The sequence below is a fragment of the Henckelia pumila genome, chromosome 3 (assembly GCF_033568475.1).
Source record: "Henckelia pumila isolate YLH828 chromosome 3, ASM3356847v2, whole genome shotgun sequence".
In the NCBI taxonomy this organism is placed as follows: domain Eukaryota; kingdom Viridiplantae; phylum Streptophyta; class Magnoliopsida; order Lamiales; family Gesneriaceae; genus Henckelia; species Henckelia pumila.
Genome location: NC_133122.1, coordinates 63,741,317 through 63,758,021, shown reverse-complemented (window position 1 = coordinate 63,758,021; position 16,705 = coordinate 63,741,317). Strand labels below are relative to the sequence as shown.

At 33.0% G+C, this 16,705-nt stretch overlaps 1 protein-coding gene across 1 annotated transcript; it reads left to right on the top strand.

Annotated features, from left to right (window-relative positions):
• The first annotated feature begins 1,002 nt into the window (after positions 1-1,002).
• Positions 1,003-5,514, top strand: LOC140888886 (protein FAR1-RELATED SEQUENCE 5-like). The gene is made up of 4 exons (XM_073296591.1): positions 1,003-1,060; positions 1,135-3,141; positions 3,202-3,339; positions 5,369-5,514. The coding sequence occupies exons 1-4, from the start codon at positions 1,003-1,005 to the stop codon at positions 5,512-5,514; spliced, it is 2,349 nt and encodes a 782-aa protein (XP_073152692.1).
• The last annotated feature ends 11,191 nt before the right edge of the window (positions 5,515-16,705 follow it).

The window sequence follows — 16,705 nt, the reverse complement described above, 5'->3', positions numbered from 1 at the left end:
AAGTCGTGGGTCTAACGTCCTTTCCTTGATGTCAATTATATAAGTTAAGAAAAACGTACGTAGGGAGTGTTTGCAATAGATTGTGCTTTTGTAGAAGTGATTAATTTATAAATTATAAAAAAATTTAAAAAAAATCAAAATTTGGTAGTGTTTGGAAACAAATGTGAAAATCTAAAAATCAAAGTTGGGTGGTTCTTTCAAACCTAGCCCACGGGTAATGCCCTAAACCATTAAAATTGTGAAACGTGTTTAATGGTTTGTATAATTATTTTAATTATTTTTTTAACCAGTCATCTATCCTAGTTAAGTTTTTAAAATTTTATCAATCTATTTTTACTTTTACCGCTTTATTACAGCACAGTTTTCCCCATCGCAATTAAAGTAATCGCCTCCAACACTGCCGCCTCTGTCGCTCGCCCCCTCTCCGTCGACCAATTCCGGTGAGGTTCCGTCCCAAAAAGAGTATTTAATTATTTATTTAGCGATTTAATTAGAATATATACAAACAAATAAAGAAAAGGTAATCGAAGCATTTTGTTATTCAAAATTTGAGTTATGAAAGGAATTGGGTATTCCCAGTCTTCCCTCTAAAATAATCCAGAAAGACTACATATTTGTTTGATTTCAGCATCATCAATTTGAGAAGAATGTTATTTAGAAAAAATTAATTTATGATTCCACTGGTATCTATAGGATGCATATAGTTTGAAATAAAATTATGATTGAATTGAAATTGAAATTCAATTTTCGTTTTCATTGTTAATTATTTATATTTATTTTTTATTCTTCACTATTTTTTGTTGGAATGAAAAGAGGTTTCGAATTTAGAAATGAATAATGTTTTTTAGAATTTCAAATTCTTCACTGTATGTGCCCATGTTTATGCATTAATTGATTTGTTGCGCTTTTTTTAAAAAAAAAAATTATATAATATAATGTCTAAAATTTAGTTACCGTCCTTATTGAGTATTTTTTTATTATGTAGGTTATTATTATTCACAAATGAAACATTGTGATCATATCTTCTCAGCAATCAACAATATAAGTGATACTCCACCAGGTTTGTAATTTTCTGATTTTTATTTTTACGATTAAAATTATTATTTTAATGTGAAATTCTTTTTGTATTTGTAGATTTGGTGGGAGGCATCACTGAAGAAGTTGATGTTGCGAATATGCATGAAGATCAAAATGGAGTTTCTGGATCTTTGATTACCGAACATATTCAGGTACCATCTGCAAACTCTATCATAGAGCAATTGGAGAGCAGATTAGTTATTGGCCAAGTTGTCAGGAGTGTTGAAGATGCGTATTTATTATATTGTAACTATGCGCATGCTAAAGGTTTTAATGTTAAAAAGGGGGATCAACGTTATTTTTCTAGAACAAGTGAACTCCAAGCTAAAGACTTCGAATGTTCTTGTGAGGGTGGTAAAGATGAAAAATGTTCCAGTGAAAGAATACCTGTCTACCTAAAGCCGATTACCAGGACTAAGTGTAAAGCAAAACTTAGAATCACGCGGCAACATGGGGGAGAATGGAAGGTTGGTAATTTTGTGATGGAACATAACCATGAAATGGTTGCTACTGATCAAAGACATTTGTTGAGATCATCGCGTAGTATTTCATATGCTCAAAAATCTACTTTAGAAGCAATGGTAAAAGCGGTGATATATGTTGCTAATGCAGTCTCTTATATGGAAAATGAAGCACATGGACCACAAAATTTAAGATTCATTCGAAAAGATGCATATGATCACATTGTTCGTATCGGAAAGCATACAAAAGTTGAGAACGGGGATGCTTCTGCATTGCTTCGTTATTTTATAGATAAGTCGAACTCGGAGTCTTATTTTTATTGGAATGTTCAATTGGATGATGATGATAGGATCATGAATTTTTTCTTCAGAGACTATAGATGTCAGGTTGATTATGAGTATTTTGGTGATGTTCTTTCAGTGGACACAACTTATCGAACCAACAGGTATAATTTGATATGTGCTCCTTTTGTTGGAATAAATCATCACAAGCAAAATGTGATGTTTGGGTTAGCATTCATGTCGGATGAAACTGAGAGCTCATTTGAATGGTTGTTTAAGACATTTCTTGATTCTATGAATGAGAAACAACCTCAAACAATTTTTACAGATCAGTGTCAAGCAATGATGAATGCGATAGAAAAGATATTTTCAAGTGCACACCATCGGTTATGTCAATGGCACATAAACCAGAATGCTCCTTCTCACTTAGGAAGTTTGAACGACGATTCAAATTTTAAACGAATGTGGCATAATTGCATGAGCCATTGTGAATCTGAAGAAGATTTCGAAGCTAAATGGAGAATTATGATTGATGAATATAATCTCACTGATCACAAGTGGTTGAATAAAATGTACACTTTGAGATACAAATGGGCTACTGCGTTTAGTAATCACAAGTTTAGTGCGAGTCTTTTGGCAACTTCAAGAAGTGAGGTCACAAATGCAATCTTGAAGAAATTAGGTAACAGTGCCATTTCATTGTATAAATTTGTGCTTAATTATGAAAAAATCCAAAAGAAATGGCGTGAAAATGAAAAGGTTGAAGATACTCGTTGTCTTCATGGAAAAGCTGCAACGATGTTGAAAAATCATCCATTATTGAATTGTGCTGCTAATGTTTATACTCTAACCATATTCAAGTTATTTGAAATGGAACTCATCAATTCTCTGAATACAACATTGATTAAATTTCCTTCGGATCTTAGCAGTTATTTTCTTGAGTTTGAAGTAAAATCTCATGGTGAAAATACAAGGGTTAGAACTGTGGTGTTCAATAAAGAAACTCATGAACTACGATGTAGTTGTCACAAATTTGAGTCAATAGGCATATTATGCAAGCATGCTTTGAAAGTATTTGACTTTATGAATGTGAATGTTATTCCCGAATCATATTTGAAGAAGCGGTGGATGAAAAATTCAAGAAATAAAATTTTTGATGAGGTTATATATAGTGAAAGTGAAAGTGGCCATGAATCTGAGATAGTGTTTGTCAACCAAATAATGAGGTCAACTCATGTTCTTAGCATGCGATGTAAAGCTCATGCAGATACAAGAAATAAGTTGATTGAAATTATTGATACTGCAAAGAAAGAAATAGATGGTTTGTTTGAGGATTTACGGTTGGCTGATTCAAATGTATGAAACAATGTACTTCATGAAGAGAATGATCAGTTGGATAAAATGCTCATACTTGATCCTACTCTTATCAAGTCCAGAGGAATTACGAATGCTCACATTGTACGTCATTGGGATGACAAGAGCAAAAAAAGAAAAGGAAAGGGAAAATGTGAAAAATCAAGTAAGTTGTTTCACTTAAGTAGAATGCATAATTTTTATTGTAATTCATTATAGCTTTGTTAATTTGTTTAGTAAATAATGCATTTTTTTTTTGTTACTTTATAAAATGTAGCTACCAAAGGTTCCATAAGAAGAGGAAAAAAATCACATACTGCTCAGGACATGAATTCCCAAAAGGCAAACAACGACCAACCATTGCAATGTCTTGTCGTTCCATCTCCGCAATTTACCGCTAATTATCCTTCTCAACTTCCGTCAATTGCATCTCAATTTCACGTGAATCAACCACAGTGGCAAATGCCATATCAATTGGTGAATGCAATTTGATTCATGTTTTAGTATAAAAAATTTAAGTGTTATTATATAATATATTATATATATTATTTGATATCATAAGTTCTATTTTGTATTTTAGACACAATGAAGTAACCCAAACTTCTATTTGGGTGGTCAAATGAATTTATTCTCGCATCCATTTGAGGATCCTCGTTCATCACAGGTATAAAATATTTTATCGTATGAATTATAATTATTTATAAGTGATTTTCTAATTATTTTTTGTACGTTTTGTCAGGGGAATTTTGATAAAAATTAAAGAGCCAGATTCTTCAATGTATTTTTGGTTCATGATATCTCAAAGCAATTTGTTGGTGGCATGCACGTGTTGCATCATCAGGTTGAAATGGTTCTTTATTGAACAAATTATTTCACTTGACCACTTTAATTGGATATTTTACTAATTTATTGGTCGGTGTGGATGATTAGGTACTGACATCCAATTTTAAATTTGGTGTGGAGCTTTTGGTTGAATACACCACATTGGGTCACTTGCTCACACCACATCAATTCAAAGTTTAAGAAGTCATTGATAACAAGGTCGATACTAGTATTGGAACATCAAAAGCACGACTTGAAATAAACTTATTGCATTTAAGAGTTACTCTGCTTAGTTGTTTTCTTCAAATGTTGATACATCATAATATTTTTTTGGGATTATTACATTGTTTCGAATTTGTATTTACGATTGTAGTGGTAAAACTTAAAACAATGGTTTAAAATATTTGGATTTCTGTGTCTTGGAAATAATGTTGTTTTTCCTTTATGAAACCAATTAATATAGTTCCCAAAATATGAACTAGTTTCTTAAAAAAAAAACAACAAAAAAAAAAAACAAGAAGATAATATGAAATACAAAACAAGCAGTGAAACAATTAAGATTATTTTATTTGTATAATTGATTAACCAGTAATTCATAAATAATTGGTTCAAAGTCAAATTTCATAATTTCATTGCTTTTAGACATTTTGTTTTTTTTACATACCATACATCTGGTTCAATTCAATTGAAATGAAGTGTTATATTGCAACTAATATTAATTGAAAACAATGATAATATATTGTTATCCAATAAATAACGAAATTATTTATTATTTATTTAACTTGTTATACCCATAAATAACGAAAATATTTATTATTTATCGTTAAATATTTTGTCTTGATCCTTATCCTAATTTTAGGAACAAAAAATTTGACCTATTCTTTTTGGATTTGCATCATCAACATTTTCATCGTCGCCGTTTCTGCATGAGTGGTTGGGAAAAAAAAAAGAAGTGAGATTAATTAATTATCTTTTTTCACCAAAAAAATTATCATTAGTGTTTGTTTTTAAAGTATCGATTAAGCTTGAAATTATTAATTAAGAAATAAACACCTTAGTTAATTATAATGAGCATATAAATATCACCTAACAAAATAATATATGAAATAAAAGACAATATTGAATGACAAATTTAATTTAATATGGGCATAATCTGCAGTGGCGGTGACAGGTGAGGCGAGAGCGACTGGTACCGGCAACAATGGCGACGCCTGCAACAGTCGTCCAAAAGGATTATTAAAAATGAAGTAGAAAAAATAAATGGTGAAATGAAGTCAAGGGTTGTCTTTTGTAAAGAAAAAATGGAGTACTTAAAGGTTTTAGATCTAAAATCTACATAAAGTCTTTCAAATCTAAAGTTTAACTAACCATAGATGGTAAATTAGTGGTCGGTGAAGGACATCCACAGGGGCTGCTTCAGGGAATGAAGCAGAAAGGCGGTGGCGAGAGCGAGAGCAAGAGCAAGCAGGAGCAATTATTGAATGGAGTGGTGAAAATGGAAATGGGAAGGGAGGGGTGAAGACGGGGATGAACAATGAAAAGTGAAAAATAAGACGTGGGTTTGACTATTTACCATTTCCTACCTTAACCATGGTTGAAATGATGACTGGTTAAAAAAAATAATTAAAACAATACAAGGGAAACCATTAAACACGTGTCACAATTTTAATGGTTTAGGGCATTACCCGTGGGCTAAGGTCGAAGGAACCAAGTTGGGTAGTGTTTGATAAATAAGTGATTAGAGTAATTTTAACAATGATTTTCTTATTAGAATTACTTTTGAAGAATCATAATCATCACATGACTAGCTTTTGGATTTTAATTATGTTAAGCATAAGCTAACAAATAATTTAGGTTTAAGAAACACACAAACATGATTTTTTAAATCAAAAGCTAACAATCACTTTTTTTTAGTGATTGCAAACACTCCCTTAATGTCATCAGATTCCGAGACTGAATCATGCTCACTTGAGCTTCAGAAGCTCGTATTTATAAGTTCATAAGAAGTTGTAAATTTTAACGGTGATCATACGCATATAGATATATAATACTTGATGCGTGAATAATAATAAAAATAAAGAAGAAACAAGAAAAATAAAAAAAAAGATATCGATGATTTGATAATGAGTTTTATAATAATAATTTTTTATCAATTAATCACAATCTAATGCTGTTGAGTCTGGTCGGCACAAAACATGCATACGAATCATACGATAGCCAGATAGTTTAATTCATATATAAAAAAATTACTAATTATTAATTAAATCGTTTTCTATAAAATTCAGAGAGACCCCATGAAATCTTAGCGTCGTCACATTGCATTTTGGTTTCATAGTCCAACCTAATTATTATTTTATTAATAGTCCAATCTAATATATATCATATATTATTTTTATTAATACATGTATATGTACACGTGTATATGCATGCCTGTACGGCACCGACGGTATCAAAACCGTAACGTCAACTGTTCCATGGATTTGAAAGAGGAATTTGAAATATGTTATTTAAGGGCTTTTCTTTTTCTTTTCTTTTTTTGGGTTTTACAAATTTGATGCAACTAAAAATTTATTTCTTCCATTCACACTTCCAACTAGTTTTAAATTTTAATCGGGAATTTTGTACATTAATCAACCACTGAAATAAAAAAAAATAAGTATGTTTGGTATGAAGAATATAACATTAATTTGTTTACACGTCATTTTTATTTTAACATTAATAATTTATTAAATATCACAATATTATTTTTCCAATATCCCAGGTGAATGACGAACACAAATTTATAATTAATTTTTTTTATAGAAAGAATTTTATTTCAGAATTTGTAACTTTATTCACACATATCACTATGCTAAGATTGACTCTCAGCAGAAAATATGGACTGCATGTTTGGTTTGTCAAACATTTATGATTTAGCCACCCTATATTTAATTTCTTAAACTATAATATAGGCGGATATTAAGGCAATAACACGAAATAATTAATTAATAATCTTGAAAGTCATTTTCACAACCCAACAAAAATAAATTGGAAAATGGGGCAGAGATGACCCAGGAAAAGAAACTTTGTTAAAATTTGCATGCCAACAGCAAATCTCGCAGTTTTGTACGCTTCAGACGATTTACTTTACTTTTGAATTTTATATAGAAACAAATATTGAAATGGGCTAAAAGCAATAAACTTTAAGTTGAAAAGGAAATCAAATCTTAAGATTGATTTTATTTTTCTCTGCCATGTGTATTCTTGAAGCACATTAAATGGGCAAATTGGAAACGTACGCAATTGGTGTTATAATTTTTTTTTAAAAAAAAACTACTAGCAAAATGATTTTGGTCAAATATTTTTTTAAAAAAATGAATTTATAATGTGCATTTGAAGACGCTCAAATACACTCGAGATAATTGTTTTTTAAAACTAAAATTTAAGGGATATTATTCCCTCCTACTTCCCCATTTTCTAAAATCGTCTTGATCAGAATTCCAATAGTTAGATTTGTAAATGAAATTGCATCTATCTTGGGGTAATGTTGATGCTGGCATGTGGGTACTATCCACATATCAGATCCAATTATCTGTTTTTTATACAAGCGAGATGTTCATTGAACATCTCACTTGCATTAAATTTGGGTCATTAGAGCATGTACAAGGATGTGAGGAAGTTGGTGTGGTCAAGTTGATAACTTGACCGCATGATGATGTCAGCGTTGATAACTTCATTGTGTGTTCCTACAATGGTGTGGTGATGTTGTAGTGGTGATGTTGAAATATTATTTTTTTATTATGTTTAATATTTTTCTTTAAATATAATAAAATTGCACACAAATATAATAAATTTAAAATACACATAATTAAAATTTAAAACTTACTTGAAATATAAAAACACACAAAATAAAAATTACATGCAATAACAAAAGACAAGAAATAAAATTAAAAAAAGACAATAAATTTAAAAGATTACACGGCCAAATTAAAAAAAGACAATCAATTTTTCTCTTTTTTTTTTTAATTAAAAGGGCCAAAAAAATATGGCCTTTTATTTATCAACGGCCAAAGATCTGGCCGTTGATTTAAAAAAAAAACTTTTTTTTTAATGATTTGTGGGCTTCACCGCGCGAAGAGGCTCCGCGCGGGGCCCACAAACTTCATTGCACGCGGAAACTTTCGCGTGCAATTTCCTCGCCCCTTGGTGATGAAGTGGGCCGGTCAAGTGGGCTTGATCGCTCCACTTGACCGGTTTTTGGGGATGCTCTTAGATGCCACATTAAACAATGAGGTAGCATCGACACAATCCTATTTTGAATATATTCGTAATGAGGAACGAACTTGCAATGGGGTAATTAAAAGTGGGCTCTGCCGGGAATAATTTTTTGTTCAATATTTTTGGGCGTTAACCAATTAATGTTATGAACAATAATGGGTTTACTTTTTAATTTAATTTCAATATGAATTCTTTGAGTTGCTTTTATCTGTGTATTGAACTAAATAATTCAAGAAATTAATTATCACATCAAATATGAATTTAATACACAATAAAACCTGGGATCACTGGGATTTGCATGTTCTTGAATTATTAATTTATCGAACTTTAACATATGATAAGTTTTAAATTGATTAATATTAAAGGTACAACAAATATAGTGTAAAACGATATTTACAACAATAATATAATGATATTTTGCTATTTTATTGCGATATTTTATATTTAATGTACAGTAAATTTTGATAAATTAAATTCTTGTATTGAATTTTGTGTTATGAGATTTGGTGTAGAACTTTCGTTATACCTGTATCATCACTCGTTTAAATTTATATCTGAACTTTTTGTTACTTGGATATATTTAAAAATCATTCTAGCTTAATTGCATTTTCTTGATTTTATGTAATGATTAATTAGTTGTTTTCAAAGAAACGGTGGAAATGGCCGGAAAAGCCGAAGCTCGGTGTCAAAATTTGAGTTTCGGGCATATAATTAATTTTGCCAAGTAGATTAAAAAAATATATGGTTATACCCATTTTTGTAATTTATATCGCACTTATTAGTCAAAGTCATTAAGTAATTGACGGATGGGGGAAATTTGCAATTCACCTAAATGTTTTGATATGAAGATCTCGTATTATCACTATCACTAAGAATCAAGTTGACAAGTGTGATTCGTGAACTACAAGATCAATCAATAAAAAAACATAAAAATTCTCACGTTCCCAAATTAAAGAAAATGAGAAAACAAAATTTCACAAAATTTCAAAATTTTCAAGAAAAAACTGAAAATTGCTTCCTAAAATTTCTCGCAAACACTATCATAGAGTCATAGAGAATTGAGGATATCTTGAGCCAAATAATTTCCGATGAATGTCGGTATATAAGGTCATCTTCAACCCATTATGCTATCTTGGTGTAGCACTAACTTCAAAATAGTGTAATTCTCACACCAAATACAACACTCATCTCCAACCCATTAACTCTAAACTCCACACTAAAAAAAAAAAATTCGCAATATTCTCTATTATTTTATTCACAACAACTAATTTATTCTACACAATAATTAAAATATAAATAATATCTAGAATAATAATTTCTGTATAGAAATATTAATGAATTACAAATTTTAATTACATATATTTAAATACTTAAACTTATTATTTATTTTAAGAATTTTAATTTTATTTATTTAAATAATTAAATAATTAATTAGAACAAAAAAAATAAGAAAAATGATAGCATAAAGCTACAGTGTTGCACCAAATATGATGCAACATTGTAGCTTTATAAAATTGTTAAACAAAATTCATAATCACTTATTTTTAGAGTTTGCAAACACTACCCAATAATTGTTGCAAAATCTATTTATTTTATCCATTATATGCATGGTTGTACCAAATAATTATATCTTTAAAGGTTAGAAAAAGGTACCAAAAATGCTCTATGTAAATTCAATAATCGATATGAAAATTGCATCTTTACTATTTTGTGTGTGTGTGCGTGTGTTTTTTAAAGAGATAAGTAGATATCAGATAGAAGAAATTTATTAATGAAAATATTAGGAAAATATAATTTTAAGAGTAAAGTTTGAAAATTAGCGAGATTTACTCACGTGGTTTGACCATAGATTAATAAGATTATTAATCATCTGAATTGGACAAAAGTCGGAAAAAATAGAGAGAACAAAAAATGCCAAATGGGTAATTATAAATTATAATAATATCCCAATCGCTATAGTATTTAATTTCAATAAATAAATTCTCCAGATTAGTCGGGGCTAAAATTACGCCTCAAATTGAGTACAATTTTTGTGTTTAATAATCGTAGTAGTTATGCTCACGTCTCATTGATTTTAATGACATTGTATTTGTGACGTTTTCAAGAGAAGTGACAAGTTTTAATGATGTAGTAACCAAGTTAAGATCTCATCTCGTCAGTTGATGTTCGGTTGATCTACGTGGCACCAACCTCACCTCTATTACACGATTCTTGAATCCATTTTTTTTTATTTTATATGGGAGTATTTAATGTGTTTAATTTTCGACAGTACTCCGGGTGAATGAGACTTGTTTGAGCACAATGTACCATGGTTTGGAGCGTCAAAACCAAGTGGAAAAGAGGATTTGTCTCAATTTTTATACAGATGGCATGGATTAACAATTTAATAAATTCGTTTGTCTGTTAATTTATATTAATTGAAAGAGGTGGGGTTTTTTTTTAATAATACATATTTATTTATATACATAAAAATAGCAAAAACAATTACTTAATTTTTTTTGAGAGTACAAATACAATCTTAAATCCAGATGATAACTATAGAATGAAACTGCCCGCACAACCGACGGGATTTGAGCAAGAACTCAATACTTGCTTATCTCGAGCAAAGAAATTACAAAGACAAATCCACCTAAATAAATTAGGACAGTGATAAGTTTGTTTAGTATGCATTAGTTTATAGTTTTTCATGTTTAGTTTGCATGCATTTAAGTGATTTTTTGTTAGTTTTATTATCTTATTTTGTTATGTGTTTGATTTGGACTCACTTGGTTTAATTTTGTAGGAATTGAATGAAATATTGGGATTTCTGTGCGTCAATGCGGCGCGCGCGCGAGAAGGAGGCTCGCGCGTGCGCCGAAGGAAGCGACAGAGGGTTCCAGGGAAAGGCGCGCGCGGGCGAGCTCATGTCTCGCGCGCGCGCCGAAGAAAGTTCCAGAGAATGTTAGAGAAGGAGCGCGCGCGCGAGGCATCTCACGCACGCGCGCGAGAAGTTTGAAAATCTCTGTTTTATTAAGTGGCGCGCGCGCGAGACTGTTTAGGCGCGCGCGCGCGTGTCCGTAACCTAGTTTCTGATTATAAAAATTATTTTGAAGAATTTGGTTGGAGGGGTCATATATATAGAATTAGGAGGCTTTTATTAGGGACTTTTGGATCTTTTGAAGTACGGAGAAAAGCTTGCGGCGGCTTGGAAACAAAAGTTCTTTAGTTTTTCCGCTATTCTAGTATTTTGTTTCTTTATGTTTTTAAAACTTGGTATTGAATCATGTTAATTAGTGAGTAGTTTCTTTTCTCGATCAAGGCCACGTGATTGGGTCAGACAGTTTATGTAAAAAACTTGGTTTATTTATTTGAGATCTTCAGACTTATTTGATTTTTATTGATTATCAAATTTATCTTTGTCTTACAAATTTCTTGGCCAGTTATTTGTTTACTTGTTAATCGATTCCAAATCGACAGAGGAAGATTCGAATTCTATCACTTTGATTTTCAACATAGTGTAAAACTGACTAGAAATAGAATTCGGTTTCATTATGCGGTTTAGGGTTTAACTGAATTTTCACAGTGATTATGTATTTAAATTTTGATTAGAATTACGAAAGATTAGTTCATCAAGATTTGAATAGGTTTGACTGTTCTAGAAATAGTCCTTCAAACAAATTAGGAAAATTCCCGTGAATTAAGATTAAGTCTGATATCTTAGATTGATTGCTTGTTGCATGAATTGTCTGGTACCTACGTGTGTCCTTGATCGAGCTTTTCCAAAATAAAAAGTAATTCAAAATTTCCAGCTGCAGTTTAATTTGCGTTTTAATTAATTTGATATTATTGCAATTTTATTATTTTTGTTTAAAATCTGAAATCGTCTTTATTCATTAGTCTAGATTAAGTAGAGATAAATAGGTTTTGGTAATCATATTTTTACAGTCCCTGTGGGTTCGACATCTGGACATTAGTCCACTTTATTATAATTTGACCTGGTGCGCTTGCCAGTAGAATTTATTCATACCGAAAAAGCCGGTCAAGTTTTTGGCGCCGTTGCCGGGGACTGTTTTTGATATCAAAATTTTTATTTCACTTGAGATTAGACATTACTTTCTTTATTAAAATTCTGATTTTAATTTCTTGGTGATCTTCAGGTACCTTCTGTTGTGTATGCATAAGACTCGATCAAGAACATTACTACCACTTGATTTGGAGATCGAGCGCACACTTAGCAGGATCAGAAAAGCTAAGAAATCTTTCAATCTTGAATTAGAATCAGAATCTGAATCTGAAGTAGAGATGGCAGACAACCGTACTGTATGGGATATTATCCGTCCGCCAACTGAAGGTTATGGATCTAGCATAGTTCGTCCCGCTGTTGAGGCGAACAATTTCGAGCTGAAGCCCTCTACGATTCAGCTAATACAATTGCAAGCTAGATTCGGAGGTTCATCTGTAGAAGACCCTTACGCTCATCTGGAGCGGTTTCTGTCGATCTGCGACACGCTCAAGGTGAATGGGGTATCATCTGATGGAGTGAGACTGCGATTATTCCCATTCTCTCTACAAGGAGAAGCGGCTGAATGGCTAGATGATCTGCCTGCTGGGTCTATTTCTACATGGGATCAACTTGTTCAAACCTTTCTGAATAAATATTTTCCACCCACAAAGATGGCAAAGCTGTTTTCTGATATCATATCATTCAGGCAGAAAGAAGCAGAATTGTTAAATGCTGCTTGGACTCGATTCAAAAAGATGTTGAGGATGTGTCCTCAACATAATCTCACACAAAGCCAGCAGACTCAGACTTTCTACAATGGGGCTGATCAATCTGTTCGATCCATGTTAGATGCGGCTGCCAACGGAAGCCTATTCAGAAAGACACCAGCAGAGGCATGGGAAATTATAGGAAATATGGCTGAGAGTAACATTGGATGGCCAGATGCTAAAAAAGAGAGGAAAGCTGGAGTTCTTGAAGTCGATGCACTAACATCACTTAATGCCAAGATCGATGCACTTACCCATCAGATGGCAGTTATGCAGACATCTTCAGCCAATCAAGTGCAAGTTCAACAACCTGACGAACAACAAGTATTTGAAGTTGATGCAGCGAACTTTATGGGAAATCAAGGGAGACAGCAGTACAATCCGTACAGCAACACGTACAATCCTGGCTGGAAAAACCATCCAAACTTCGCTTGGAAAGCTGCAGATCCTACAGCTAACACATCAAAGCCACCAGAGAAAAAGCCCTCTTTTGAAGAAATTATGATGAAATATGTAGCGGGTACTGAGACCCGTCTACAGAATCAAGAGGCAATGTTACAGAAATTAGAGACACAGATGAGTCAGATAGCCACACAACTATCAACTAGGCCAACAGGATCGTTACCTAGTAATACTGAGAGGAATCCAAAGGATGTCAATGCTATTCTGGAGGTAACTAGATCACAAGCAGATACTGATGCACAGAATACTGAGGATGAAGAAGCAAGTGACCTAGTCAAGGAAAAAGATTCGGATGAAGCACCAAAGCAAGCAGACTCCACGCTTACAGGCAAGAAAGGTAAGTCCTCTCCCTCATCTATTATTGAGAATATTGACTTGAGTAAACTACCCTTTTCCCAGAGAGCAAAGCAACTGCAATTGGACAATCAATTTGCAAAATTCCTAGAGATTTTCAAAAAACTTCATATTAATATTCCCTTTGCAGACGCTTTAGCTCAAATGCCTAGTTATGCAAAATTTTTAAAAGAGATTTTGTCTAACAAGAGAAAACTTGTGGATTTTGAAACTGTTAAGTTGTCGGAGGAGTGTTCTGCCATTTTACAAAATAAACTCCCTCCGAAACTTAAGGATCCCGGTAGCTTTTCAATTCCATGCACTATTGGAAAATTATTTTTTAATAAGGCTTTATGTGATCTAGGTGCAAGTATTAATCTTATGCCTTATTCATGTTTTGAAAAGCTAGGAATTGGTGAAGTTAAGCCAACTACTATTTCCCTACAATTGGCTGATAGATCTATAAAATATCCAAGGGGAATTGTAGAGGACGTGTTGGTAAAAGTTGATAAGTTTATATTTCCAGTAGATTTTGTTGTGCTTGATATGTAAGAGGATCGTGAGATACCTCTTATTTTGGGTAGACCGTTTTTAGCCACTGGAAAGGCTTTGATTGATGTGCATAAGGGAGAATTGATACTGCGTATGAATGATGAGAAAATAATTTTTAATGTTTTTCATGGCATTCGATATCCTGCAGACAATTCTGATTGTTTCTGTAACGCCAAGAACTTCTAAAATTCTAAAATCATGCCTAAAATTATTTTCAGTATTTACATTTTTAAATTTCTTGAATTTAATTGTTTAAGTTTAAGTTAAAGTTAGCCTTGCTTGACTTATTTGAATTAAATGCCTTGAACTGTTTAGTTAGTAATTTTTTATCCAGGCAGGCGACGACGGTGGGCTTCGGTGGTTTATTTTCAAGATTTTTAATTTTAAGATTTTAAGTTAGAGGTAAAAGAGGGTTTTTGGCCAAAAATGCAAATTTTGAATTTTTAGGGGTCAAAAAGCAATTTTATCATTTTCTTGGGTTATTTCCTAAATTTTTCATAAAATAGGATTTTATTAAATCCGGGTTAGTGGAATTTCAATTAAAATGTTGAGAGTTGAAATTTTAAATTTAGAAGTTTGAAAATAGCAAAAAGTTGAGGTAAAAAGTTTTAATAATACAAGTAGTACTTTTGCTAGTACAAGTGAAATTTTAAAACACTACACACAATACACTACACTTTTAATTTACACTCATTAAAACATTTCAATTAAAAATCAAGACATAACCCTAGCCCCTTCTAAACCCTACTAGCCGCCCCCCTTCTCCCCTCTCACTTGTTGGAGCCGTCCAACCCCTCCTGCCGCCGCCCTGCCGCCGTCCGCCGCCGCCTACCGCCGTCCCAGCCACCGGAGAAGCTCCCCTAGGTGCTTAGCTTGGTGTTTGGTTGAAGTTCCACTCTCCATCTCCCCTTATTTTCGAATTTTTGGGTAAAAGGTTGAAAGGCAAGTGTAGCTACTCCTTTGGGCTCACATTCAAGCAATATCTACCCCCACCCTTATGATTTCTTGCAATATTTTCGAGAATGCATGTTGTTAGAAGGTTAGGGTTTCGAATTTTTCATGTTTAGGGGCTGATTTTTTCTAAATATGTTAGGGAGTTGAGTTTATGTGATTTAATGTTGAGTATATGTGCATTGACATGGAATTATATGGTTGTTCTTGCCAAAATTCAAATTTTCAGAATGTATAAGGACCTAAATTTCGAAATTTTGCATGTGTAGGGGCTGAAATTTAATTGATGTTGAAGTATTTATTGGTCTTGCATTGGTCTTGATTGATTGTTCAACATTTTGGAGATTTGATGGTTAATTATTGATGTTCTTGATATGTGTTGTGCAAGTGTGGATTGAGTGTAGCCCAAGTGTTTGGAAAAAGTCCTAAGAGAGGTTATTTGAGGTGTTTGGTTGTTTGGTATGGAGAAAAGTTGAGGAAGGAGAGTTATGGGGTTGAATTCTTGAGTTAGAGGTAAGTTGGATGTTGTGAGTGTGCAGGGCAGCACTGTTCACGGGGCAGGGCAGTGTCGTGGCTGAGGTCTGTGCAGGGTTAGGCTATTCCATGGTAAAGTTCATGATGTTGTGGTCGCGTCGATATAAAATGGGCCCGAATCGGATAAGTATTGAGTAAGTTATGAGTCTTTTAAGTTTGTGGTGTAAGTGCAGAATTTTTAGAGTATAAGGGGCTGTCCGGGAATGTTTTTGGTTTGTAATGTTCGGGTGATCCTTGGAGGTTACTTTCTGGTCCTAGGGGTAATTTGGAGTGTTTATGAGGTGTCGGTTCAAGCGGGACGGGTTTTGGTTAAGATATGACAAAGTTAAGGGTTTTTCGGTTTACTTGCTCGAGTTAAGTCAAGTTTGAGAATTTTGTTGGGTAAGTTGTCTTCTTTGGACTTAGGGGCAGCCACTCATCCACCTTAAACTCACATTTTCGAGTCGAGTCTCATGTCTTAAAGATTGCTTATTCGTGTGCATTTGACGTATTCTTGATTTTAATAAAGAAAAAGGAAGTTTACTTGTTTGCATGCCATTTAATGTATGAGTTGAGTCTTTATAAATGAAAAGGGAAAAGAAAGCAAATATTTTTGAATGAAGTGATCTGTTTGTGACAAGAGGGGTGTTGCTAGGCCGGGGGATGCCTCGGTCTACTCACCAAGAGGTTATAGAGGTTAGGCAAGGAGCAAGAGACATCTTGTTTACCCTTGCCACAGAGGGGCAATGTGGGATCGGGAGGCATCTCGGTCTCCTTGCCATAGAGGGGTTAAGTTCGTCGGGAGAAATATCGTCGTCTTGCCGGCATAGTGCACTGCAGCCATGATCATGATCGAAATAGAGGGTCACAAATCAGGGATCGGATTTCTAAGA

Excerpts from the sequence above, each read along its gene's own strand:
- LOC140888886 (XM_073296591.1), top strand. The coding sequence starts at position 1,003 with ATGAAACATTGTGATCATATCTTCTCAGCAATCAACAATATAAGTGAT. Across the intron at positions 1,061-1,134 it reads TATAAGTGATACTCCACCAG|ATTTGGTGGGAGGCATCACT; the intron begins GTTTGTAATTTT and ends TTGTATTTGTAG. Across the intron at positions 3,142-3,201 it reads TGCAAAGAAAGAAATAGATG|AGAATGATCAGTTGGATAAA; the intron begins GTTTGTTTGAGG and ends TACTTCATGAAG.